Consider the following 24,946-nt stretch of genomic DNA (forward strand, 5'->3'; position numbering starts at 1 on the left):
AAAATTTGTGTACAAAAGAATAGAGATTTTACTGTGTAATTTGAACTATCCCCCCACTGATAAGAAAGTGCTTATTTTCAACAAGCTTGTGTAACACAAATGAAATCCCAAAAATTATGAAACATAGGGGAAACTATAGATCGATAATTATTGGAATGTATGATCAATAGAAATTTTTTGCCCGCACCTGGCCTTTAAGTCTATTGACAACTTAAAATTTTAAAATGCAACAGATACACTGGAATTTTTTGTGACTTTCTAAAGCTTGTGATTGCTTAAAATCAGTATTCTCTTGAAAAGATAATGAATTGGAAAATAACAATGATATTTTTCTTGTATGTAACAATGATGGCTATCATTTAATTTTACAGTACTATTCACTTGGGCTTTGGAAAAACCCATATTATAAGGTTTATCTCAAACGTACGTTTGAAACAAAACAAATATTAATATTTTTGTTGTTCACATTGTGATTATCATCCTGATTTTATTACCAAAAACAATAACATTTTAAATATTTATATATATGTTTTATGCATTTTATCATATTTTAACTTTTAACTTCTAAATTGTATCTACTTTTTAAACTTTAGCTTTTATGCAATAATGTGTGTTTTCTATTTTTTAATTGTTTGTTTATATTTTATATCTGTCTGTTTTTAATTGTACTAATATATATTTGCCAATCTTTGTAGAAGAATTTCTATTATTTATTTATATAATACTGAACAAATAAAGCTTTTCAGTAGTCAGTCTGCAAAAATATGCCTAACTTTCTAAAAAATACAATTTTGTGTGATCAATATTATCAAATTATGGTAGAAAAATGAAAATTCTCATCAATTCTCTATGAAATAAGATGTGCTGTAACATTTTGTCTTGCTTTTCTGTTGTCAGTTTTTGTAAAGAGCTTTCAAGTGTGATATAGAATGGATTGCAGAATGTTAGTAATTGGCTGTATGTTGGTTGTGATGGCTGCTGCCTGCTGCCCAGAAGATGATTGTGGATGCTCTTCTAGAAGTAAGTAGCATATGACTCTATAAACAGCTGGTAAGAAACGGGTCAGAAGAGTAGAAATGGTACAAACTGTAAAAAGACAAATGTGTCATCTATTGGACATCTATTACAATGCTTTAATTCTAAATCTTACCTCTTGCATTTTTTAAATAAAAATGTTTAAAGTATACAATGGATCTATTAAAAACTATCTTGTATAATTTAATAAATGATATTACTAAATAATTAGAGAGAAAACAGAAACAATTTTAAGGAGTACAAAGTTGACGAAAGTACCTAACTATATTGTAAATAAATGAAAGTTATTTTCTAGTGTTAGAAAATTGATTTATTTTGTATATTTAGAGAAGTGTTTTTTAAGGGACTGTGGTGAAATTTTGGAAAATGATCCTTCTGCTCGAAGTGATGATTATTTGATACAGCCACATGACGAACAACCTGAGTTTATGGTCTACTGTGACATGAGGAAAGATGGCGGATGGACAGTAAGCAATATTAATAAGCAATGAAAAAATGCAAAGATTTCTTTTCTTTTCATCTATAATTATACAACTATTTAAGTTTCTTTGTTTTCCAGGTTATACAACGAAGAGAGGATGGTTCACAAGATTTCTATCGCGATTGGGCAAACTACAAAAAGGGTTTTGGAAATGTCCACTCAGAGTTCTGGCTTGGTAACGAAAAGATCAACCGTATAACATTTGATGGACATTTTGAGCTATTAGTAGAGGTGACAGACCACTTGGATGAAATGAAGTTTGCAAGATATTCTCACTTCCGTATTGGTAGTGAGGATTCTAACTATACTTTGACAATTAGTGGATACACAGGGACGGCAGGTTAGTACATTCAATCAATTTTTACACTAAAAATCCATTTCAAGTAAACAAAGAACTAACATTAGTGTTTTTCTTTGTAGACCAGCTACACCTTTGTACCTTGCAATAGAAATAGACTAACACACACTGTGCGCTTTTGTTGTTGCATTTATCACTTTATATAATAACTGAATATAATACTGAGTTAAATGATAAGAACATTGACTGGAATTAAATGGTTTAAACAAGCTTACAGCCCAGTAAATTCAACATACCTTAATTTGGATTTTCGACATGTAATAAATATGTTCTCATCAGAAGAATCCCATGTTGTATCTAATTATGTACCAGCATGTATAAACGTTTTTTATCATACTCTTTCATTTTCATTGTTGTTTTTGGAAATCAGTACATTTGTTTTGAAAGTATACTTGAGTTAAAAGAAAGAATAATTAAGATACAGCAGATGGAAAATAACATAAAATTACAAATGAAATATTTAAAAACATTTTTATTCTTTCATTTTCATTGTTGTATCTAATTATGTACCAGCATGTATAAACGTTTTTTATCATACTCTTTCATTAGTCGGTCGGTCGGTTTGTCTGTCTGTCGGTCTGTCTGTCTGTCGGTCCGGTATCACTATGCGTTTTATCGCTTTCTGACCTTATCTTGATATCAGTTTAATCTAGCTAGGTCAATTTTTTACAGTATATTCCTTATGGCCAGGAATCGATGTGGTTATGTTTTCACGGTGCGCAATAAAAAATGATGCGGTCTACGCACGATTTAACGAAATCACGTTTGTAATCATATCTTCACAACCATGAATCACAATTAAATAAAATTCGGTACTCATAAATTTTAGGGCATAAATCATCATATGGCAATACAATTACGTGCGTAGCGCATGTAACGCATGCGTACGCGCGCTTAAAATTTTCAAAATTTATTTTCTATGAAATAAGAGTACGTTTCAGGCAATTTTAAGCGTTTACAAAATTGCCATGAGTGCGCATATTTTGCGCGCGCACTGTGCGTTAAATGTTATTGCACGCTCTTTTTGCCCGATTTCTGTTTTCTTGACTTACTTTTCAACTCGAAATTACGTTATACAAGCACGTCAAAAGTGACAGGCTACGCACGTGTAAATTAAAAAAATATAAATGTTTTTAAACATTTCAACATTTTTAAACATGTTCAGTAATTTCGGTCAGTATAGTTCACTATGTCGGTCGGTCGGTCTGTCAGTCTGTCCGGTATCACTATGCATTGTAGCACGCGACTTAATGGCTGTTGGCCTTGTTTAACATACTCTTTCATTTCATTGTTGTATCTAATTATGTACCAGCTGCATGTCTAAACAATTTTTATCCTACTCTTTCATTTTCATTGTTGTATCTAATTATATACCAACATGTATAAACGTTTTTTATCATACTCTTTCATTTTCATTGTTGTATCTAATTATGTAGTACCAGCATGTATAAACGTTTTTTATTATACTCTTTCATTTTCAAATCAGTACATTTGTATTGAAAGTATACTTGAGTTAAAAGAAAGAATAATTAAGATACAGAAGATAGAAAATAACATAAAATTACAAATGAAATATTTAAAAACATTTTTATTCTTTCATTTACATTATTGTTTAACATTCCCAATGTATTAATGTTTTAGTAATGTCAAGTTTATCATTGTATTTTCATAGTTGTATTTTATGTTGTGTGTAATGATTAAATGTGGGTCATCCCCTAAAAAGAAAAAAAAAAGTATAATAAGCAAACATTGAATGATCAAAAATATCATAATATAGTAAAATAAATAACCATATTGTATAATGTATAGAATATAAGAAGACCAATAACAAGAACACTAGATTTGAAAAAATTGTTATGATTTAAAACAAAATTAAAATCTCCTAAAACAGGATTTAAATGTAAAAACATAATTAATTAAAACACTTATTGGGTGTATTGAGCGAGTGGCCGAGCGGTTAAGACAGTGGAACCGTAATCACGTAGACATAACATCGGCAGGGGTTCGAGGCTCACTCACTCCATGGTTCTGGTGGTAGAACGAGTCTTCTCGGATAAGGACTATAAACCGTAGGTCCATTTTACACAACTTGCTCGTGTGCACTTTAAAGAACCTAGTACATCTTTCGAGACGAGTAGGGGGTTACCCCGGTGTATTAGTACATCACAGCCACTGATCACCAACTGGGCCCTCTGGGAGATCAGTCTTTGACTGAAGAGGTCACCCAGTATAAAGATAAAACAAACAAACAAATTGTATCATTTTACATTGCATACAGTATTCATTTTCTCCATTCTATTAAAAAAACTGTATGTATGCTGTAAACTTAAAGATGATATATTATCTTGTTTGTGTAGGTGATTCTTTAGCATATGCCAATGGTGGACAATTTTCAACGTACGATACAGACAATGATAAGAGTAGTATTAACTGTGCTGAGTCATACAAAGGTGCTTGGTGGTACAAGAACTGTGCTAATTCAAACCTGAATGGGCTTTACCTTACACCAGGATCTTCTTCTACTTCTAATGGCATATATTGGTTTTATTTCAAGGACTGGGAAAGTCTCAAGAAGACAGTGATGATGGTTAAAAGAGCACCATAAGAGATTTTTCACTATCACTAGTAATTTGACTTAAAAGTATACAAAATGGCAAATATTTAATTTTTTTCAAGATGTAGTGAGGTCAACAATCCTGTTTGCCTATCCTTTTTTAGTGTTATATTAATTAATTTAATTTAATAATGAAAACTTGAATTTGGTGCAATTTTCATAACTTTTTGTCTCTGAAAAACAAATTTATAACATATGAAAATAACTTTAATTTGAACTGTAATTTTTCTTAAATTATTATTAATCACATACAGTACCTATTTATATTTTGTTTATGATAATTTATTATTATTATATAATTATTATAATTATATTATCAGAATTGTTAAAAATCATGTATTATTGATACTAATTTTACAAATTAATAAAACGATATCTGCAGAAGATCCTTATAGATAACTTGTGCTACGATACAATTACAATCAGAAATCTTCTGAAAACTAAATACTGTAACATTTTTAAAAAAAACATACTATTTGCTCGCTAAAAACCATACAATAGTGACCAAAAACATATCAAGCATATTTTTGGACAAGATGGGCATCATTGGCAGGAACAAAACTGTACTGTATTGTTGAAAGAATTAAAATTAATTAAACTACAATGAAATGTGTATGATCTATTAATTATATCTCTTATTTTATTTGGTCTTGAGAATATTGTACAGGAAACAGCTAATAGATACTAAGCAAAAATAAGGTTTATGGGTTTACACTTCCAAGCCAATATTGCACTTTTACAACAAAAAAACACCAACAAATGCAAACTCCATTTTAGAGTACAAACTAACTAGAGGCTAACATAACTCAGTGTCTTGATGCTATATTAGTAGTCAATATCCCAAATGATTTGTGATCAATGATCTTGGAGGAATTACGAACGTCATGCACCTTACACAACATTTTCTTTATTTATGCAACAGTTGTGTTGGTCATTTGTTATCTACAATATCAATAGTTGATCGATAAATAAGAAAACAACCCAAATATCCAAACAATTTTGAAATAAAATCAAATGTTGTATTCTTGATTATCATTATTTAAGTTATGCTGCCCTCTATGCAGAAAATTGCTTCGCCAAACATAATGCCCATCAATATTAAAGTAAGTAAATCAATAAAACAAAGTCAAGGCTGTCATATCTGTGCAGAGCTGACATGGAGTTCAATAGGAATCAATGTACATCCTCATCTAAAATAAAGGAATAACGTGTGCGATCCGATGTTATCTAATGAATGTAGAAAATAATTTTTTTAAATCAAACCAAACTTGTAAATGACATCAACAATTAATGTTGGATTTACTTTAAAAAACTATTAGACAATCTATACACATACTAACTACTCCCACGAAAATGCATCTGTTCACTAAATACCAAGTTATTGTTGTATAATGTAATGTTATTTCCTACACATTTTGCATATTTGCCGTATTATTCGTAACTATAGACTTGACTATATGGACAACATGGGGACAGAGACTTGTAGAAAGAGACTGTAGTAGTTACATAGCTTATCATTCTGTTCTGCTCACAAAAAAACAATCACTAAAGTGTTTAATCTCATTCACGAACCAGTTAGCTACTACAAATAAAAAATAATAAAAACCACAAATATCCACTTCTGTCTTGAACAAAAGCAAATTACAAAGTGTTTCATCTCAATCACGAATCAATTAGTAGTTGGGAAAATCCAATCCTGCCTTATGTTTTCACAAAAACAGTTTCATCTCATTCACGAATTAATTAGCTAAACAAATTATCACAAATATTCAAACAAACTTTAATAATATTCAAATATTGTTCAGCATGCAATTTGTAACATTCAGAGATTACATAAATAAACCTTTTAGTTGAATAAATTTGGTTAGAAAACATCTGGGTTGTTCCCCAACCAATCTCCATAAAAGAGATGTGTTCCAACATTGCATTGTCAGATAGATTCATCGTTCAGCTGAAGTTACAGTTACTTTGAACATTACAGTTGTAAGTATTACACTTCTATTGGTACATTAATATATATATCGAGCTTGCTCAGGCTTCTTTGACTCGTATACGCCACCCTTTGGTCTTCCATGGCAGCACAGGCAGTTCATCCAGGTTGCATTCTGTGTCTATGTTGATCTATGTAGGTTTTGTGGGGACGTCCAACCTTCTGCCGACAATGTCTTGGATTCCATAGATTAGTGCTCTAATTAAGTCTATTGACAACTTAAAATTCTAAATTGCGAAAAATACACTGGATTTTTTTGTGACTTTCTAAAACTTGTGATTGGTTAAAATCAGTTTTCTCTTGAAAAGATAATGAATTGGAAAATAACAATAATTTCTCTTGTATGTAACAATGATGGGTATCATTTTATGTACAGTACTATTCACTTGGACTTAAAAAATCCCATATTATAAGGCTTATCTCAAATGTGCATTTGAAACAAAACAAATATTAACATTTTTATTGTTCACATTGTGATTATCATCCTAATGTTATTACCAAAAACAATAACATTTTAAATTTTTATATATATGTTTTATGCATTTTATCATATTTTAACTTTTAACTTCTAAATTGTATCTACTTTTTAAACTTAAGCTTTTGTGCAATAATGTGTGTTTTATATTTTTTATTTATTTTAACTGTTTATATATACCTATTTTTAATTGTACTAATAAATATTTGCCAAACTTTAGAATTTCTATTATTATTTAATATGATATTTATAATGGACAAATAAGCTTTTGAGTATTCAGTCTGCAAAAATATCCCTTACTTTCTAAAAAAAATACAATTTTGTGTTTTATCAAATTATGATAGAAAATAAATGAAAATTCCAATCAACTATCTTCAATTTAAGATATAAGAACTGCTATAACATTTGTTTTTTGCTCTTCTGTTGTCAGTTATATTGTGTGAGGAGCTTTCAAGTGTGATAAAGAATGGATTCCAGAATGTTAGTAATTGGCTGTATGTTGGTTGTGATGGCTGCTGCCTACTGCCCAGAAGATGATTGTGGATGCCCTTCTAGAAGTAAGTAGCATGAGTCTAAACAGCTGGTAAGAAACGGGTCAGAAGATCAGAAATGTATCTTAAAGAGAATGTGTCATTAAGTGGACAATTTTTGTAGCTGTCCTATAAACCTAATTAAATTAAATCTTACCTCTTACACTTTTTTAAAAATGTTTAAAGCACTTTACTGGAAGTGGTAAAGAGACTATCTTGTATAATTTATTAAAATTAAATGATACTACTAAACAATTAGGAAGAAAACAAACAAAAGTACAAAGTTTGTACTAAACTAAAGTATGTTTGGTATATTTAGTTTAAAGAAATGGATAATATTTTGAATATATTATTTAGATAAGTGTTTTATGAGAGATTGTGAAGACATTTTGGAAAATGATCCTTCTGCTCAAAGTGGTGATTATGTGATAGAGCCAAATGATGGAGGACCAAAGTTTATGGTCTACTGTGACATGAGGAAAGATGGCGGATGGACAGTAAGCAATATTAATAAGCAACAAAAAAATGCAAAGATTTCTTTTTTTTTCATCTATAATTATACTTAACTATTCAACTATAGTTTTGATCAAGTTCACAAAATAAATTTTCCACAGCTGTTGTGTAAAGTTTCTTTGTTTTCCAGGTGATACAACGAAGACAGGATGGTTCGGAAGATTTCTACCGCAATTGGGCCAACTACAAAAAGGGTTTTGGAAATGTCCACTCAGAGTTCTGGCTTGGTAATGATAATATCAACCGTATAACATTTGATGGAAATTTTGAGCTATTAGTAGAGATGACAGACCACTTGGATGTAATGAAGTTTGCAAGATATTCCCACTTTCGTGTTGATACTGAGGATTCTAACTATGATTTGACAATCAGTGGATACACAGGAACTGCAGGTTAGTACATTCAATCAATTTTTACACTAAAAATCCATTTCAAGTAAACAAAGAACTAACATTATTATTTTTCTTTGTAGACCAGCTACACCTTTCTGCCTTGCAATAGAAATAGACTAACACACACTGTGCGCTTTTTTGTTGTTGCATTTATCACTTTATATAACAACTGAATATAATACTGAGTTAAAAGAACATTGACTGGAATTAAATGGTTTAAACAAGCTTACAGCCCAGGAAATTCAACATACCATAAGAATCCATGTTGTACCTAATTATGTACTAAGCATGTATCAATGTTTTTTATCATACTCTTTCATTTATCATACTCTTTCATTTTCATTGTTGTTTTTGGAAATCAGTACATTTGTATTGAAAGTATACTTGAGTTAAAAGAAAGAATAATTAAGATACAGCAGATGGAAAATAACATAAAATTACAAATGAAATATTTAAAAACATTTTTATTCTTTCATTTTTATTATTGTTTTAACATTCCCAATGCATTACTGTTTTAGTAATGTCAAGTTTATCATCTTATTTTCATAGTTGTACTTTATGTTGTGTGTAATGATTAAATGTGGGTCATCCCCATTAAAAAGAAAAAAAAGTATAATAAAAAGCAAACATTGACTGACCAACAAAATATCATATTATAGTAAAATAAATAACCATATTGTATAATGTATAGAACATAAGAAGCCCAATAACAAAAAATGTTATAATTTAAAACAAAATGAGAATCCCCTAAAACAGGATGTAAATGTAAAAACATAATTAATTAAAACACTCATTGGGTATATTGTATCATTTTACATCACATATACAGTATTCATTTTCTACATTCTATTAAACAAACTGTATGTATGCTGTAAACTTAAAGATGATATAATATTTGGTTTGTTTAGGTGATTCTTTAGCATATGCCAACGGTGGACAATTTTCAACGTATGATACAGACAATGATAAGTGGAGTAGTGGTAACTGTGCTGAGTCTTGGAAAGGTGCTTGGTGGTACACTGGCTGTGCTAATTCAAACCTGAATGGGCTTTACCTTACACCAGGATCTTCTTCTATTACTGGCATAGTTTGGCTTCATTTCAAGAATACAGAAAGTCTAAAGAAGACAGTGATGATGGTTAAAAGAGCAACATAAGAGAGTTTTCATTATCACTAGTAATTTGACTTAAAAGTATACAAAATGGCAAATATTTTTTTTTTTTTTTTTTTAGATGTAGTGTTATATTAATTATTTTAATTTAATAATGAAAACTAGAATTTGGTGCAATTTTCATAACTTTTTGTCAACAAATTTCATATGTTTTATAAATGTTTTAACATATGAAAATAAATTTTAATTTGAACTGTAATTTTCTCATTATTAATCACATACAGTACCTATTTATGTTTTGTTCATCATAATTTATTATTATTATATAATATTATTATAATTATTATTATCACAATTGTTAAAAATCATATGTATTATTGATACTAATTTTACAAATTAATAAAACGATATCTGCAGAAGATCCTTATAGATAACTTAAGTGCTACGATACAATTACAATCAGAAATCTTCTGAAAACTAAATACTGTAACACTTTAAAAAAAAACATACTATTTGCTCGCTAAAAACCATACAATAGTGACCAAAAACATATCAAGCATATTTTTGGACAAGATGGGCATCAGTGGCAGGAACAAAACTGTACTGTATTGTTGAAAGAATTAAAATTAATTAAACTACAATGAAATGTGTATGATCTATTAATTATATCTCTTATTTTATTGGTCTTGAGAATATTGTACAGGAAACAGCTAATAGATACTAAGCAAAAATAAGGTTTATGAGTTTACACTTCCAAGCCAATATTGCACTTTTACACAAAAAAAACACCAACAAATGCAAACTCCAATTTAGAGTACAAACACTTTCGGCTAACATAACTGTCTTGATGCTATATTAGTCAATCTATCCCAAATGATTTGTGATCAATGATCTTGGAGGAATTACGAACTTCATGCACCTTACACAACATTTTCTTTCTTTATGCAACAGTTGTGTTGGTCATTTGTTATCTACAAACAATAGTTGATCAATAAATAAGAAAACAAACCGAATATCCAAACAATTTTGAAATAAAATCAAATGTTGTATTCTTGATTATCATTATTTAAGTTATGCTGCCCTCTATGCAGAAAATTGCTTGCAAACATAATGCCCATCAATATTAAAGTAAGTAAATCAATAAAACAAAGTCAAGGCTGTCATATCTGTGCAGAGCTGACAGGAGTTTAATAAGGAAACTCAAATGTACATCCTCATCTAAAATAAAGGAATAACGTGTGCGATCCGATGTTATCTAATGAATGTAGAAAATAATTTTTTTAAATCAAACCAAACTTGTAAATGACATTGCAGTGAATTTATCTTTAGTTGGTTCCGAGCTTTCTCAGGCGTATATCCACTCGACGTATGCAGCTGTCGTTCCGAGCTTTCTCAGGCGTATATATTTCCACGCGACGTACACAGCTGTCACTGAATGATAACTCATACAAAAAGTATATTTAACTCAACTAGAACTTTTATTCCTTGTAATTCGATTAATACATCTTTCTACCACTACCAGTCAAGCCTTAATATTCTCTTTATCATCTTTCCGTTTATCTACTCTGATCTTATTCTCTCTTCTCGTTTATCTACTCTGATCTTATTCTCTCTTCTCCTCTAATATCTATTACATTCTACTTTTATACTGGATATGCAAATTTTAGGCTTCAGAGGAGGATAACATTTTCCCTCCAAAAATTATACGATTTTGATTGGCTAATAATTAGGCGGACCTGGTCTAAAGCATCCTTCTCTAAAGCATCCTTCTCTAAACACAGAGAATCACAACATTTATAATATGACATTCCCCTTTTTGGGAAAAAGATTGTGTCAATCTTTCCAAAAATTTAACATTTAAAACCATTTTACATTAAACTATCTACTAATAACACCTCTATAATATTATTTATGCACGGCTTAATCCATCTGCATTTCCATTTAATGATCCTTTCTTGTAAATAACTTTAAATTTATATCTTTGTAAAAACAGAGCCCATCTCATAAGTCTAACATTGGCACCCTTCATTGAGTCCATCCATCTCAATGCCTGGTGGTCAGTATGAACTTGAAATTCACAACCATACAGATAATACTTAAGTTTATTTATAGCCCAAACAATAGAGAGGCACTCTTTTTCTGGCACAGAATATCTCTGCTCATGTACAGATAACTTTCTACTTAAATACACAATGGGATAATCATTACCCTCACCATCTATTTGGCTCAGCACTGCACCTATGCCATAATTTGAGGCATCGGTTTGCAATATAAACATCTTATCAAAATTTGGGGCTTTTAATACATTATCATCAGTAAGTCGTTTCTTTAAAGTTACAAAGGCATTTTCACATTGTTCATTCCACTTAACGGTATTACTTTTACTCTTTAAAGTTAAATCAATCAATGGCTTAGCAATATCGGCATAGTTCTGTACAAATTTTCTGTAATAGCCAGTTAATCCGAGAAATGATCGGACTTGTTTCTTAGACAAAGGTCTGGGGAACTTTTCCACAGCCTCAACCTTATCAATCATGGGTCTAATTTCTCCATTACCAATCTTATGCCCCAGAAATTCTACCTGTGCATAGGCAATTTTACATTTCAAAGGCTTTGCTGTCAATCCAGCACTACTTAATCTTTCTAATACATCATTCAAATGAAAAATATGATCTTTCCAAGTTTGACTATAAATACATATGTCATCTATATATGCCTTAGCATATCCCTCAGTACCTTGTAATACCTTATCCATTAATCTTTGGAAAGTACTAGAGCTATTTTGCATACCAAATGGAAGTACATTGTAACAATACTGTCCAAATTGTGTAATAAATGCTGATTTGTCTTTGGTCTTAGGATCCAGAGGCACCTGGTAAAATCCTTTAGTTAGATCTAACGTAGTTATGTATATTGCGGATGATACCTCATCCAACATTTCGTCTATGCGAGGCATAACATAAGGGTCAAATTGTGTAGTCTTATTTAGTGATCTAAAATCTGTCACCATTCTAATTTGATTCTGGCCTTTCTTCAGGGCAATAATAGGTGCAGCATAGGCACTAACTGTAGGTTCTATTATACCCATAGCCAACATACTATCTAATTCCTCTTTCAATTTACCCTTTAATGCTTGGGGCGTTCTATATGCCCTATGCCTTATAGGCATTTCACCATTAGTCTTAATTTCATGTGTCACTAAGTGAGTTCTACCTGGTACATCTGAGAATACATTCTGTTGGTACTTTAACAATTCTGTTAATTGTTTAGTTTGTGTATCATTTAAATTACTACTAACGTTAACATCTCTCCATGTTTGTGATTGATGATAAGACAATCCTATGTCTATTTCACTATCTAACTCATTGTCATGGACTGTTTCATTTAAGTCTACTTCTTCTATAGACTGAACATTTGTTACTACATAATAACCATCTTTACTTATTTCTACTTTATCATACCATCTCTTTAACATATTAACATGTAGAATTTGTTTTTCTTTTCTTCTACCTCCTATGTATATTTCATAATTTACATCATTGACCTTTTTTGTAACAGTGAAGGGGCCTTGCCATTTACTGTCTAACTTACTATTTCCTACTGGAAGGAATATCAACACTTTGTCCCCTTCTACAAATTCTCTATCAATAGCATTCTTGTTATAATTGTGGGACATAATTTCTTGTTGTTCAAGTTTGTTTACATTAGCATCTTTCATTAATTGCCCCATTTTTTCTCTTATGTCTAACATGTATTTGATAACATCAGTAGATGTTTCTTCATCTTCTACCCAATTACTTTTGAGTAAACTCAAGGGTCCCCTCACCTCTCTACCATAAAGCAATTTAAAAGGTGAATGGCCCGTCGCTTTACTAGGAACTTCTCTGTATGCAAACAGAAAGGGGGGTATGTAGTTATCCCAATTTTTTCTTTGCTTAACTGTAAGTGTCCTTATCATATTTTTCAATGTACCGTGAAATCTTTCAACAAGCCCATTGCTTTGGGGGTGGTACACTGTAGTCTTTAATTGATTAATCCCCAACATACTACATATAGATTGCATAATTGAAGACATGAAATTAGTTCCTTGATCATGTACAATCTCTTCGGGTAATCCTACTCTAGTAAAGACTTCTATTAGAGCCCTGGGTACTGTTTCAGCTCTAACATTGGGTAACGGGATAGCATCCGGATATCTCGTAGCATAGTCAATTATAGTAAGCATATATTTGTTATTACGGCTTGTTCTAGATAAGAGTCCAACAATATCTATCGCTATACGTTTAAATGGTGTACTTATAATCGGTAATGGTATCAAAGTATGTTTCCTTTTACTTTTACCTTTATCTACCTTTTGGCATTCCTTACAGACTTTACAATAGACTACCACATCTTTAAATATACCTGGCCAATAGAATTGGTTCAGGACCCTACTTTTAGTTTTCTCAACACCCATGTGACCTGCAAATGGCACATTATGACCTAAGTGTAATACACCCTGTCTACACTGAGTGGGTAATACAATCTGTTCCACTTGGTTATTCTTATCTTTACTACTACTCCAATTTCTCATCAATATACCTTGTCTCATAAAGAAACATACCCTATGCTGACCTATTTCTTCTATAGGGACTACCCTGTCAAACACTCCTTTGAGTGAGTCATCCTTAGTTTGCAATTTGATCAGTTCTTGTTTAGTTAGGTTCAGCTTGTGCTGTTGTTCATAAGTTTTATGTTTGACTGTTTTATCTTTAGCTTTATCCTCATTTTCGTCAAACAAATTATTCATTTCTGTTCCATTCATATCATCTAAACACTTAGTTTTATTTACTTTGTTGTCATTTACTACTGTTTTCAACAATTGTACATTAGTTTCTTTAGGCGGCTCTTCTATCGGCTTAAAGTTACTATCTTTCCCTAACAATATCATTTCGTCTTGTATTCTAACATCATTTTCTATTCTGGCTTGCTCCCTAGTTAGGACGAAAATTTCTTTAGCCATTGTTTCCCCACAATTCTGGTCCAAATCATGACCCAATAACATGTCCCTCTGTAATCCTTCAATTACGGCTACAATCACTTTACCTGTCACTATCTTACTTTCTATAGCTACCTCAGCTAAGGGGACGGTAATATCGCCTCCTATACCTCTTAACGTAACCCATTTTCCTGGCAAGTAACATTTGTTAGGCACTAGACTTTCCTTAACAGCTGACTGGGTACATCCCGAGTCTCTAAGCATAGTTATATCCTGTCCTTCTAATTTTCCTGTTATTGTACACTTCTCCATTTTATTTTCTACACTATCCATAACTACTTGGGGTCTATCTGATTTTAGTCCTTCACATCTTAAGCCATCTTTCACATTCGGGCCCTTCTTAGTGTCACTAATCTTTCCTTTTGCTACCATCTTAGGACAATCCCCTATTTTATGTCCCTTCTCCTTACAATTAAAGCATAGGCCATTAATCCATTCATTTGAAGGTTCTCTCTGTTGGAAATTTCTACCATAGTTATGGAATTTGCCTCCCCTTCCGCGATACCTATTGTATCCTTGCTGCCTAGCTCCAGGGTTATTCTGAGTCGTACTATTCTTAGGTTTACTATTTTCTTGGCCCTTATAATACGTATTATTTTCCGAATTTACGGCATTCCAATAGCCACGGCCACCTCTATTAGCTATATAATCATCGGCTATCATAGCCATATCATAGCTCTTATTTACTTGTTTATCTCTAAGATAAAGCCTCAGATCTTCAGGCATTTTATCAAGTGCCTGTTCCATTATAATCATTTCAATAATGCCTGCAGCATCATCTTCTTTTACATTAGCACATTTCATCCAACATTTTAAATAATGGGAGAGCTCATTCAGCCATTCCCTGATGGACATATCTTTAACTCTGTTTGAATTTCTAAATTTAAATCTGTAGGTCTCAGCGGACACATCATACTTTTCTAAGATTGCCTTCTTTAAGGTATCATAATCTACACATTCTTTTACGGTTAAGGATGCATATGCTGTCCTATAGACTGTGGGCTCAAACACGGGACCCTCCCCCCCCCCCTGGGGATTTTTCGGGACCAGTATTTTTTTTAACCCTACCCATATACGAACTAAAATCAGGTTGTCTGCACATTGCGCAGTGGTGCGTATTCCTGTGAGGGCGCGTTTTCAAAATGGCTGCCCATAGGCTCAGGTGCCTCTATCTTGGCAACCACTCATGGTAGAGACTTATAAATGGTCTCAAATTGTTTACAGTTAGCACATTTCTATTTGCTCTAATGAAAAGTTTTGTAAAAATTTGACCGGAAATGACATTTTTGTCACTCTGACCTTTGACCCGGTTTTGTCATATCTCTATAACTACTGGTAGTACACATTTGGAATTTGTCGCAAATTGTTTGGAACATGTGGTTTTATACTTGCTCTAATGGAGAGTTTTATGTAAAGGGGACTGGGAATGCCATTTCTGACCGTTTTGTCAAAATGGCTGCCAACAATTCTAATAAAAGTGCACTATTGGGTTTTTTTCCATATTTTAAAGACATAACATTGACTTTACATGATAGACACTTGTAAATGATCTCAAATTGTTTACAATATGCATATTTCTATTTGCTCTAATGAAACATTTTGTCAAAAAATTACCGGAAGTGACATTTATGACCTTTATGACCTTTGACCTGGTTTTGTCATATCTCTCTAACTACTGGTAGTATACATTTGGAAATTGTTGCAAATTTTTCAGAACATGTGGTTTTATAGTTGCTCTAGTAGAATGTTGTATGGAAAAGTAACTGGAAATGCCATTTCTTACTATTTACAATAAAAGTTTCAATAACAAGATTATCTAGTCTTCTTCCGTGTCAAAAAAAATGTCCATCAAGTTGTTAAATTCAGTTTGCTCATCATCATCCTCCTCCTCATCCTCCTCTTCCTGTTCCTCTACCAATACGTCAACCAGCTCATGTGGCATCATATCACCTTCCGTCCACTTCAAGTCCAACTTTTCATTTTGAATACACCATGCCCGTCTGGTTGAGGGATATTTGGTACGGCTTGGTGTGCTTGGTACCAAATAAACGCTTGATAATTAGATCTTTTAACATGCATTTTAAGAGCATCTCGGCAAGGTGGAGGGAGGCTCATATCCATGCCATCATAGGTCGAAAGTATTGCACCTGGCTTGACACTAAATCTTTCCAGAAATTTATCATGTCGCAAAGTGTTAATGTCAGTTACAGTAGATTTAGTGTTGTAAAGATGGCACACAAAATGCTCCAAGCTTTCATGAGTTTCATCTGCAATTTCCAATGATCGGCCAAGAGTCAGAAATGCACCAAGAAATTCCTGGTGCTGTTTGAGGATCTTCAAAGGTAGTAGTTTCCACTTACGAACAAATGCACTGGTTGTGTCACAACAACTGAATGCATGTAATGCGGGAAGGGCATGACACACATCATTTCCCACATCACTTATGACTTTATGCACATCTACAAGACGTCTTTTATTGCCAACACCTGTATCAAATAGTATTGTTTGAGTCAGTTCCTGGGTGTGATGAAGCAGAAGAATGAAGACATCTGTGTCTGGAGATCGAATGATTATGGTAGAATTGGATGATGAATTTCTGGCAATTTGCAGACAGTGGAGAATCAACTTCGTATCAGCCTCTTCCTGTGTTGACGATAACTCTGTAAGTTCCTCAGACATAGTTTCTTGGCCATCATTGCTCTTCAGACTTATGCATTTATTCGTATAGCCAAATACAACTTCTCTTCCATGAAGACTTGGTGCATATTTATTCTTTTTCCATTCACTTAGTAGAAATTCTGTTAGTGTCATCTTATTGTCATCGCTTGACAGAAACGATTTCCAGTCTCGTGGCTCTTTAGTCTTGACTCCTTTAATTATATGGGATTTAGAAGAACCTCTTCTAGCCCTTTCAATTCCTTTGATTGATAGTGGGAGGTAGGTATCAGTTACAAAGTCCACACGTTTTACCTTAGGCAGCTGTCCAAATATACTCTCTGCCAGGTCTCCAAATGTATCAGGCAAAGCCATCTGTGCTTGCAGCAGAGCCATTCAGTGAACAATATATGTGGTTTCTCCAGCCGGCCTTTCTATTGTGTTCGATTCGCCTACCAATGCATGCATAAGCTTTGCCTTGTCTGTCTTCACTGGAACACCATCAGCCGTTGCAAGTGCCCATGGAACAGGGCCCAATGAGAAACTAAGCACCCTCTCCATACTAATGTCATGCTTCATTGCTAAAAGTACAAGCTGACCAAATACATTTCTTTCAGCTTTTACTTCTTTGATCTTCTTTGACTGTCCCGAGATCTTACAGGATTTGGCAAGTTGTACAAATGTCTTTAGTTTACACTTCTTGATTGGATGATGAAAACTTACTGTGCCTTCAACAAGTCGTTGCGTAACAAATTTGTCGTAAGCCTGTTTTCCAATATTATCAGCCTGGAGGAGATCACGTTCGATCTCATCTGATACTGGTGCACCTGATGACAGACAGTAGAGGACGTTCTTGTTTTCAACAACAAAAGGATTTACAAAATTATGAAATGCTGCTAGAACCCTTGCAAGTATCTTGTTCACTGTTGATGATGTGTGAGGACTTCAAGCCCTTGTGTGAAGTCGATTCCATGTTATCCATGTCTGCCATTTCCATTGTGGCTTGCAGGTAACCAGCCCTACTGTGTCTTGTCGTGCACCACCTATGATATGCCGAATAGTTCCTGCTGAATCCTATGATTCCACCATGGCACTTTGCGTGACGGTTGATAGTTTGTTCAATTGTGATGTCAACAGCATTTCTCGACATCGGAATTTGTGATCGTTTAACGCTGAAACCATTGTGTCGCAAGAGCTCCTCTGCTCCGGGATGTGTCTCTGATATGTTTAGGAGAGACAGGAAATACACCATTGTATATCTAGCATAGTTTTGGTGGTCGTAGCTAAAAAACAGACTACACATTCTTTGTAGGCTAGCTAAATGCAAATCAAAATTGTTTTCTTAGTTGCTCTTTGAAATTGAAGGATAAGCCAAACTCGATCCATATAGTTAAGCCAGAACTGTGCAGTTTTACCAAGTTCTCCTAGGCCTAGGCTAGTCCACATTTTGCACCATGTACTGTACTAGGAGAGCAAATTGCTTGTAATACTTACTATGAATTAACTTTGTTGTTGAAAAAGCACAATTTTCTTCGATAATTTAGCTCAATGTTATATAGACTAGACTGGTTTCATACAACTGATCAACTAGACTACTACACTGCTATCTGTGTTCTGATTGGTTTAAAGTTGAATGTCATGCATCAACTAATTTGTTTGATAGAAGTTTTTGTATTATTTTAATAATAATAATATTATTTTATTAGTTTAATCAAATAATGTCAGTACCAGTTAAATTATTGAATGGTAAAATGACATTCTGACATTTTTCTGATTGTTTATATAATCATTTCTAGTAATTACTTCAATTTTGTTAAGTTTTATGATTTTCGACGGCCATTTTGAAATGCGCCCTCTATATTGACTTTTCGGAATACAAACATATACCATGACCTGACCACACATTATTTCAATACAGAACAATTAAAAAACAAGTTAATTTTAGCATATAAATTACTGTTTTATCAATATATATAATATTTTATTAAATTTGGCGGCCATTTTGGAAAAAGCGCCCTCATCGGTTTACGCACCACTGCGCAATGTGCAGACAACCTGATTTGAAAACCTATATGTGTGAGGTTTCCAAAAATGTATGGGTCATAAAATCCCCAGGGGGGAGGGGGGGTTACGGTAGCCCACAGTCTACTAGCTTTACCAGACAGTTCAGGTGCTAACCTAGCGGACCACGTATTCTTATCCCAACCTGTGGCTTCTGCCAAGTGTTCAAATGTTCTAAAATATATATCAATATCATCTGATTCCTTCAAAGTAGGAACCTTTACCTTCATTTCATCTACTATATTCCTAGCATTACTGTAGCTAGACCTATTTTCTAATTCCATCATTTTCACTCTTTCTTGTGATTCAATTTTTCTTTGCTCTATATCTGCTTCTAATCTTAATTGGTATTCTAACTTTTTGTTTTCGGCCTCGAACTTCATTCGAAAATATTCGAGCATCATATCTTTAGGCATACCGCCGGGTATTTCGGGCAAATCAATATCCCTAGCCATTTTATCATATATTTCATTGACTTGGTCAACCTCTTCTTGGTCAACCATATCTTCCCTAGTATCTTTGTCTGACATAGTCTTATCTATATTTTTACCCGATCTTAAAGTTGTCATGCTAATAACAATTTTACTAATGAAATATGTAAACTTATGTATACAAAATATGTTATAAAAGTATTTGTATTACCTTGATTCCATTCAGATATGTAAAAATATGAAATCCACATAAATTCTTAAATGCAATACAATATAAGACATTAATTTACTTCAAAGTCACAAACAACGTTCCAAGTTCGCTCCGTACAAAAATTTACTTTCGAAATAAAAAATAGTTTACAAAGTCAGCTTTGCAAATCTTCTCCAAATTACTGGGCTTCCTTCTGTTACTTCAGTCTTCTTCTTTCAGACCTCGGTGAATATATACAGTATCTCCGATGAATATCCAGCAGTCTTGAGTAGGTACCTTGAGCTCAACAGTACTTCTTCTTCGTTGTAATATCCAAACAACGCACGGTATAAAAACTGTCAGGAATCCAGATCTTCGTAACCATTTAACTTTTTGGTTACTGATTTAACAGGCCCGTAGAGTAGGCACTGTCACTTCTTCTTCTTCTTCTTCTTGATACTTCAATCATGTAAACAAAAATTTTCACCACTGCCACCATGTAGTGAATTTATCTTTAGTTGGTTCCGAGCTTTCTCAGGCGTATATCCACTCGACGTACGCAGCTGTCGTTCCGAGCTTTCTCAGGCGTATATATTTCCACGCGACGTACACAGCTGTCACTGAATGATAACTCATACAAAAAGTATATTTAACTCAACTAGAACTTTTATTCCTTGTAATTCGATTAATACATCTTTCTACCACTACCAGTCAAGCCTTAATATTCTCTTTATCATCTTTCCGTTTATCTACTCTGATCTTATTCTCTCTTCTCGTTTATCTACTCTGATCTTATTCTCTCTTCTCCTCTAATATCTATTACATTCTACTTTTATACTGGATATGCAAATTTTAGGCTTCAGAGGAAGATAACATTTTCCCTCCAAAAATTATACGATTTTGATTGGCTAATAATTAGGCGGACCTGGTCTAAAGCATCCTTCTCTAAACACAGAGAATCACAACATTTATAATATGACAGACATCAACAATTAATGTTGGATTTACTTTAAAAAACTATTAGAATTAAACAATCTATACACATACTAATAAGTAAGTGCATATATGTTCACTGAATACCAAGTTATTAGGAAAAAAATGCTATTTCCTACACACATTTTGCATATTTTCCGTATTATTCGTAACTATACACTTGACTATATGGACAACATGGAGACAGAGACTTGTAGAAAGAGACTGTACCTGAATATTAGTAGTTAAGTAGTTACATAGCTTATCATTCTGTTCTGTTCACAAAAAAACAATTACTAAAGTGTTTCATCTCAATCACGAATCAATTAGTAGTTCGGAAAATCCAATCCTGTCTCATGTTTTCACAAAAGGAGTTTCATCTCATTCACGAATGATATTAATCACAATTAGATAAACAAATTATCAAAAATATTCAAACAAACTTAAACGATATTCAAATATTGTTCAGTATAATGCAATTTGTAACATTCAGATAACATAAATAAATTTGGTTAGAAAACATCTGGGTTGTTCTCCAAACAATCTCCATAAAAGAGAGGTGTTCCAATATTGCATTGTCAGATAGATTCATCGTTCAGCTGAAGTTACAGTTAGATTGAACATACAATTGTAAGTATTACACTTCTATTGGTACATTAATTAAGTCTATTGACAACTTAAAATTTGTTAAATGCGAAAGATACACTGACATTTTTTGTGACTTTCTAAAGCTTGTGATTGGTTAAAATCAGTATTCTCTTGAAAAGATAATGAATTGGAAAATAACAATGATATTTCTCTTGTATTTAACAATGATGGGTATCATTTTATTTACAGTACTATTCACTTGGGCTTTAAAAAACTCATATTATAAGGCTTATCTCAAACATGAGTTTGAAACAAAACAAATATTAATATTCTTATTGTTCACATTGAGATTATCATCCTGATGTTATTACCAAAACAATACAATTTTAAATATTTATATATATGTTTTATGCATTTTATCATATTTTAACTTTTAACTTCTAAATTGTATCTACTTTTTAAACTTTAGCTTTTGTGCAATAATGTGTGTTTTCTATTTTTTAATTGTTTGTTTATAATATTTTATATATCTGTTTTTAATTGTACTAATAAATATTTGCCAATCTTTAAGAAGAATTTCTATTATTATTTTATATAATACTGAACAAATAAAGCTCTTCAGTAGTCAGTCTGCAAAAATATGCCTAACTTTCTGAAAAATACAATTTTGTGTTTTATCAAATTATGATAGAAAATAAAGGAAAATTCCCATCAACTATCTTCAATTTAAGATATAAGAATTGCTATAACATTTGTTGTTTGCTCCTCTGTTGTCAGTTATATTGTGTGAGGAGATTTCAAGTGTAATATAGAATGGATTGCAGAATGTTATTAATTGGCTGTATGTTGGTTGTGATGGCTTCTGCCTGCTGCCCAGAAGATGATTGTGGATGCCCTTCTAGAAGTAAGTAGCATGACTCTATACAGCTGGTAAGAAACGGGTCAGAAGAGTAGAAATGTATCTTAAAGAGAAATGTGTCATCTATTGGACATCTATGTCAACTATTACTCTGTTTATTGCTACTGCTCTTTTGTAGAGATGTCCTATAAACATAATTAAATTAAATCTTACACTTTTTTTAATTGTTTAAAGCACTTTAATGGACCTAGTAAAGAGACTATCTTGTATAATTTATTTAAATTAAATGATACTACTAAACAATTAGAAAGAAAACAAACAAAATTAAGGAGTACAAAGTTGGCCAAAGCATAAAAGTAACAAACTAAAGTATGTTAGCATTTTTAGTTTAAAGAAATGGATAATCTTTTATATTATTTAGAGAAGTGTTTTTTAAGGGACTGTGGTGAAATTTTGGAAAATGATCCTTCTGCTCAAAGTGGTGATTACTTGATACAGCCACATGACGAACAACCTGAGTTTATGGTCTACTGTGACATGAGGAAAGATGGCGGATGGACAGTACGTAATATTAATGAACAATAAAAAGTTAAAAGCAAAGATTTTTTTAGCCAAAAAATGAAAAACTTTAAATTTGTCACACATTCAGTTTGAAATAGATTATGTGCTATTTAGATTTTGATGTAGTTTTTATAGTTCAGCTGATGTGTAAAGTTTTTATTTTTTATCCCAGGTGATACAACGAAGAGAGGATGGTTCAGGAAATTTCTACCGCGATTGGGCCAACTACAAAAAGGGTTTTGGAAATGTCCACTCAGAGTTCTGGCTTGGTAATGAAAAGACCAACCGTATAACATCTGATGGGGATTTTGAACTCTTAGTAGAGTTGACAGACCACTTGGATGTAATGAAGTTTGCAAGATATTCTCACTTTCGTGTTGGTAGCGAGATGTCTAATTATCTTATGAGAATCAATGGATACACAGGAACTGCAGGTTAGTGTACCCTCAATCAATTCTTACACTAAAAACCCATTTCAAGTAAACAAAGAACAACATTATTGTTTTTCTTTGTAGACCAGCTACACCTTTGTACCTTGCAATCAAAATAGACTAACACACACTGTGCACATTTTTGTTGTTGCATTTATCACTTTATATAATAACTGATTATAATACTGAGTTAAATGATAAGAACATTGACTGGAATTAAATTGTTTAAACAAGCTTACAGCCCAGGAAATTCAACATACCATAAGAATCCATGTTGTACCTAATTATGTACTAAGCATGTTATAAATGTTTTTTATCATACTCTTTCATTTATCATACTCTTTCATTTATCATACTCTTTCATTTATCATACTCTTTCATTTATCATACTCTTTCATTTATCATACTCTTTCATTTATCATACTCTTTCATTTATCATACTCTTTCATTTATCATACTCTTTCATTTATCATACTCTTTCATTTATCATACTCTTTCATTTATCATACTCTTTCATTTATCATACTCTTTCATTTTCATTGTTGTTTTTGGAAATCAGTACTTTTGTATTGAAAGTATACTTCAGTTAAAAGAAAGAATAATTAAGATACAGCAGATGGAAAATAACATAAAATTACAAATGAAATATTTAAAAACATTTTTATTCTTTCATTTTCATTATTGTTTTAACATTCCCAATGTATTAATGTTTTAGTAATGTCAAGTTTATCATTGTATTTTCATAGTTGTATTTTATGTTGTGTGTAGTATGATTAAATGTGGGTCATCCCCATTAAATGTGGGTCATCCCCATTAAATGTGGGTCATCCCCATTAAATGTGGGTCATCCCCATTAAATGTGGGTCATCCCCATTAAATGTGGATCATCCCCATTAAAAAGAAAAAAAAGTATAATAAAAAGCAAACATTGAATGACCAACAAAATATTATTATATAGTAAAATAAATAACCATATTGCATAATGTATAGAATATAAGAAGACCAATAACAAGAACACTGAAAAAAATTGTTATGATTTAAAACAAAATGAGAATCCCCTAAAACAGGATGTAAACGTAAAAACATTTTACATCGCATATACAGTATTTATTTTCTCCATTCTATTAAACAAACTGTATGTATGCTGTAAACTTAAAGATGATATAATATTTTGTTTGTTTAGGTGATTCTTTGGCATACAACAATGGTGGACAATTTACAACGTATGATAAAGACAATGATAAGTGGAGTGGTACTAACTGTGCTGCTAACTATAGCAAAGGTGCTTGGTGGTACACTAACTGTGGTTATTCAAACCTGAATGGGCTTTACCTTACACCAGGATCTACTTCTACTAGTACTACTTCTGGTTGGACTGGCATATTTTGGTATCATTTCAAGAATACAGAGAGTCTCAAGAAGACAGTGATGATGGTTAAAAGAGCACCATAAGAGATTTTTCACTATCACTAGTAATTTGACTGGCAAATGTTTAATTTTTTTCAAGATGTAGTGAGGTCAACAATTCTGTTTGCCTATCCTTTTTTAGTGTTATATTAATGAATTTAATTTAATAATGAAAACTTGAATTTGGTGCAATTTTCATAACTTTTTGTCTCTGAAAAACAAATTTATAAAAGTTTTAACATATGAAAATAAAT

The 24,946-nt window shown here is 32.2% G+C and overlaps 4 protein-coding genes across 4 annotated transcripts in view; 3 read left to right on the top strand and 1 right to left on the bottom strand.

Annotated features, from left to right (window-relative positions):
• Positions 1-929: 929 nt before the first annotated feature.
• Positions 930-4,479, top strand: LOC140045124 (fibrinogen-like protein A). The gene is made up of 5 exons (XM_072089883.1): positions 930-1,020; positions 1,363-1,502; positions 1,595-1,860; positions 3,547-3,560; positions 4,232-4,479. The coding sequence occupies exons 1-5, from the start codon at positions 930-932 to the stop codon at positions 4,477-4,479; spliced, it is 759 nt and encodes a 252-aa protein (XP_071945984.1).
• A 2,940-nt stretch (positions 4,480-7,419) lies between these two features.
• LOC140045132 (fibrinogen-like protein A) lies at positions 7,420-9,544 on the top strand. The gene is made up of 4 exons (XM_072089894.1): positions 7,420-7,510; positions 7,841-7,980; positions 8,127-8,388; positions 9,297-9,544. The coding sequence occupies exons 1-4, from the start codon at positions 7,420-7,422 to the stop codon at positions 9,542-9,544; spliced, it is 741 nt and encodes a 246-aa protein (XP_071945995.1).
• The window catches only part of LOC140050083 (tRNA-splicing endonuclease subunit Sen34-like), a 64,764-nt gene continuing 49,144 nt past the window's right edge, over positions 9,327-24,946 (bottom strand). The window contains exon 7 of the mRNA XM_072095114.1: positions 9,327-9,505. The gene's annotated coding sequence lies outside the window, so the exon portion shown is untranslated. The remainder of the gene's footprint in view (positions 9,506-24,946) is intronic.
• LOC140045141 (fibrinogen-like protein A) lies at positions 22,290-24,737 on the top strand. The gene is made up of 4 exons (XM_072089909.1): positions 22,290-22,338; positions 22,715-22,854; positions 23,027-23,288; positions 24,469-24,737. Exons 1-4 carry the CDS (start codon positions 22,290-22,292, stop codon positions 24,735-24,737), a joined length of 720 nt encoding a protein of 239 aa, XP_071946010.1.

This window comes from Antedon mediterranea, chromosome 1 (assembly GCF_964355755.1).
Source record: "Antedon mediterranea chromosome 1, ecAntMedi1.1, whole genome shotgun sequence".
Lineage (NCBI taxonomy): Eukaryota > Metazoa > Echinodermata > Crinoidea > Comatulida > Antedonidae > Antedon > Antedon mediterranea.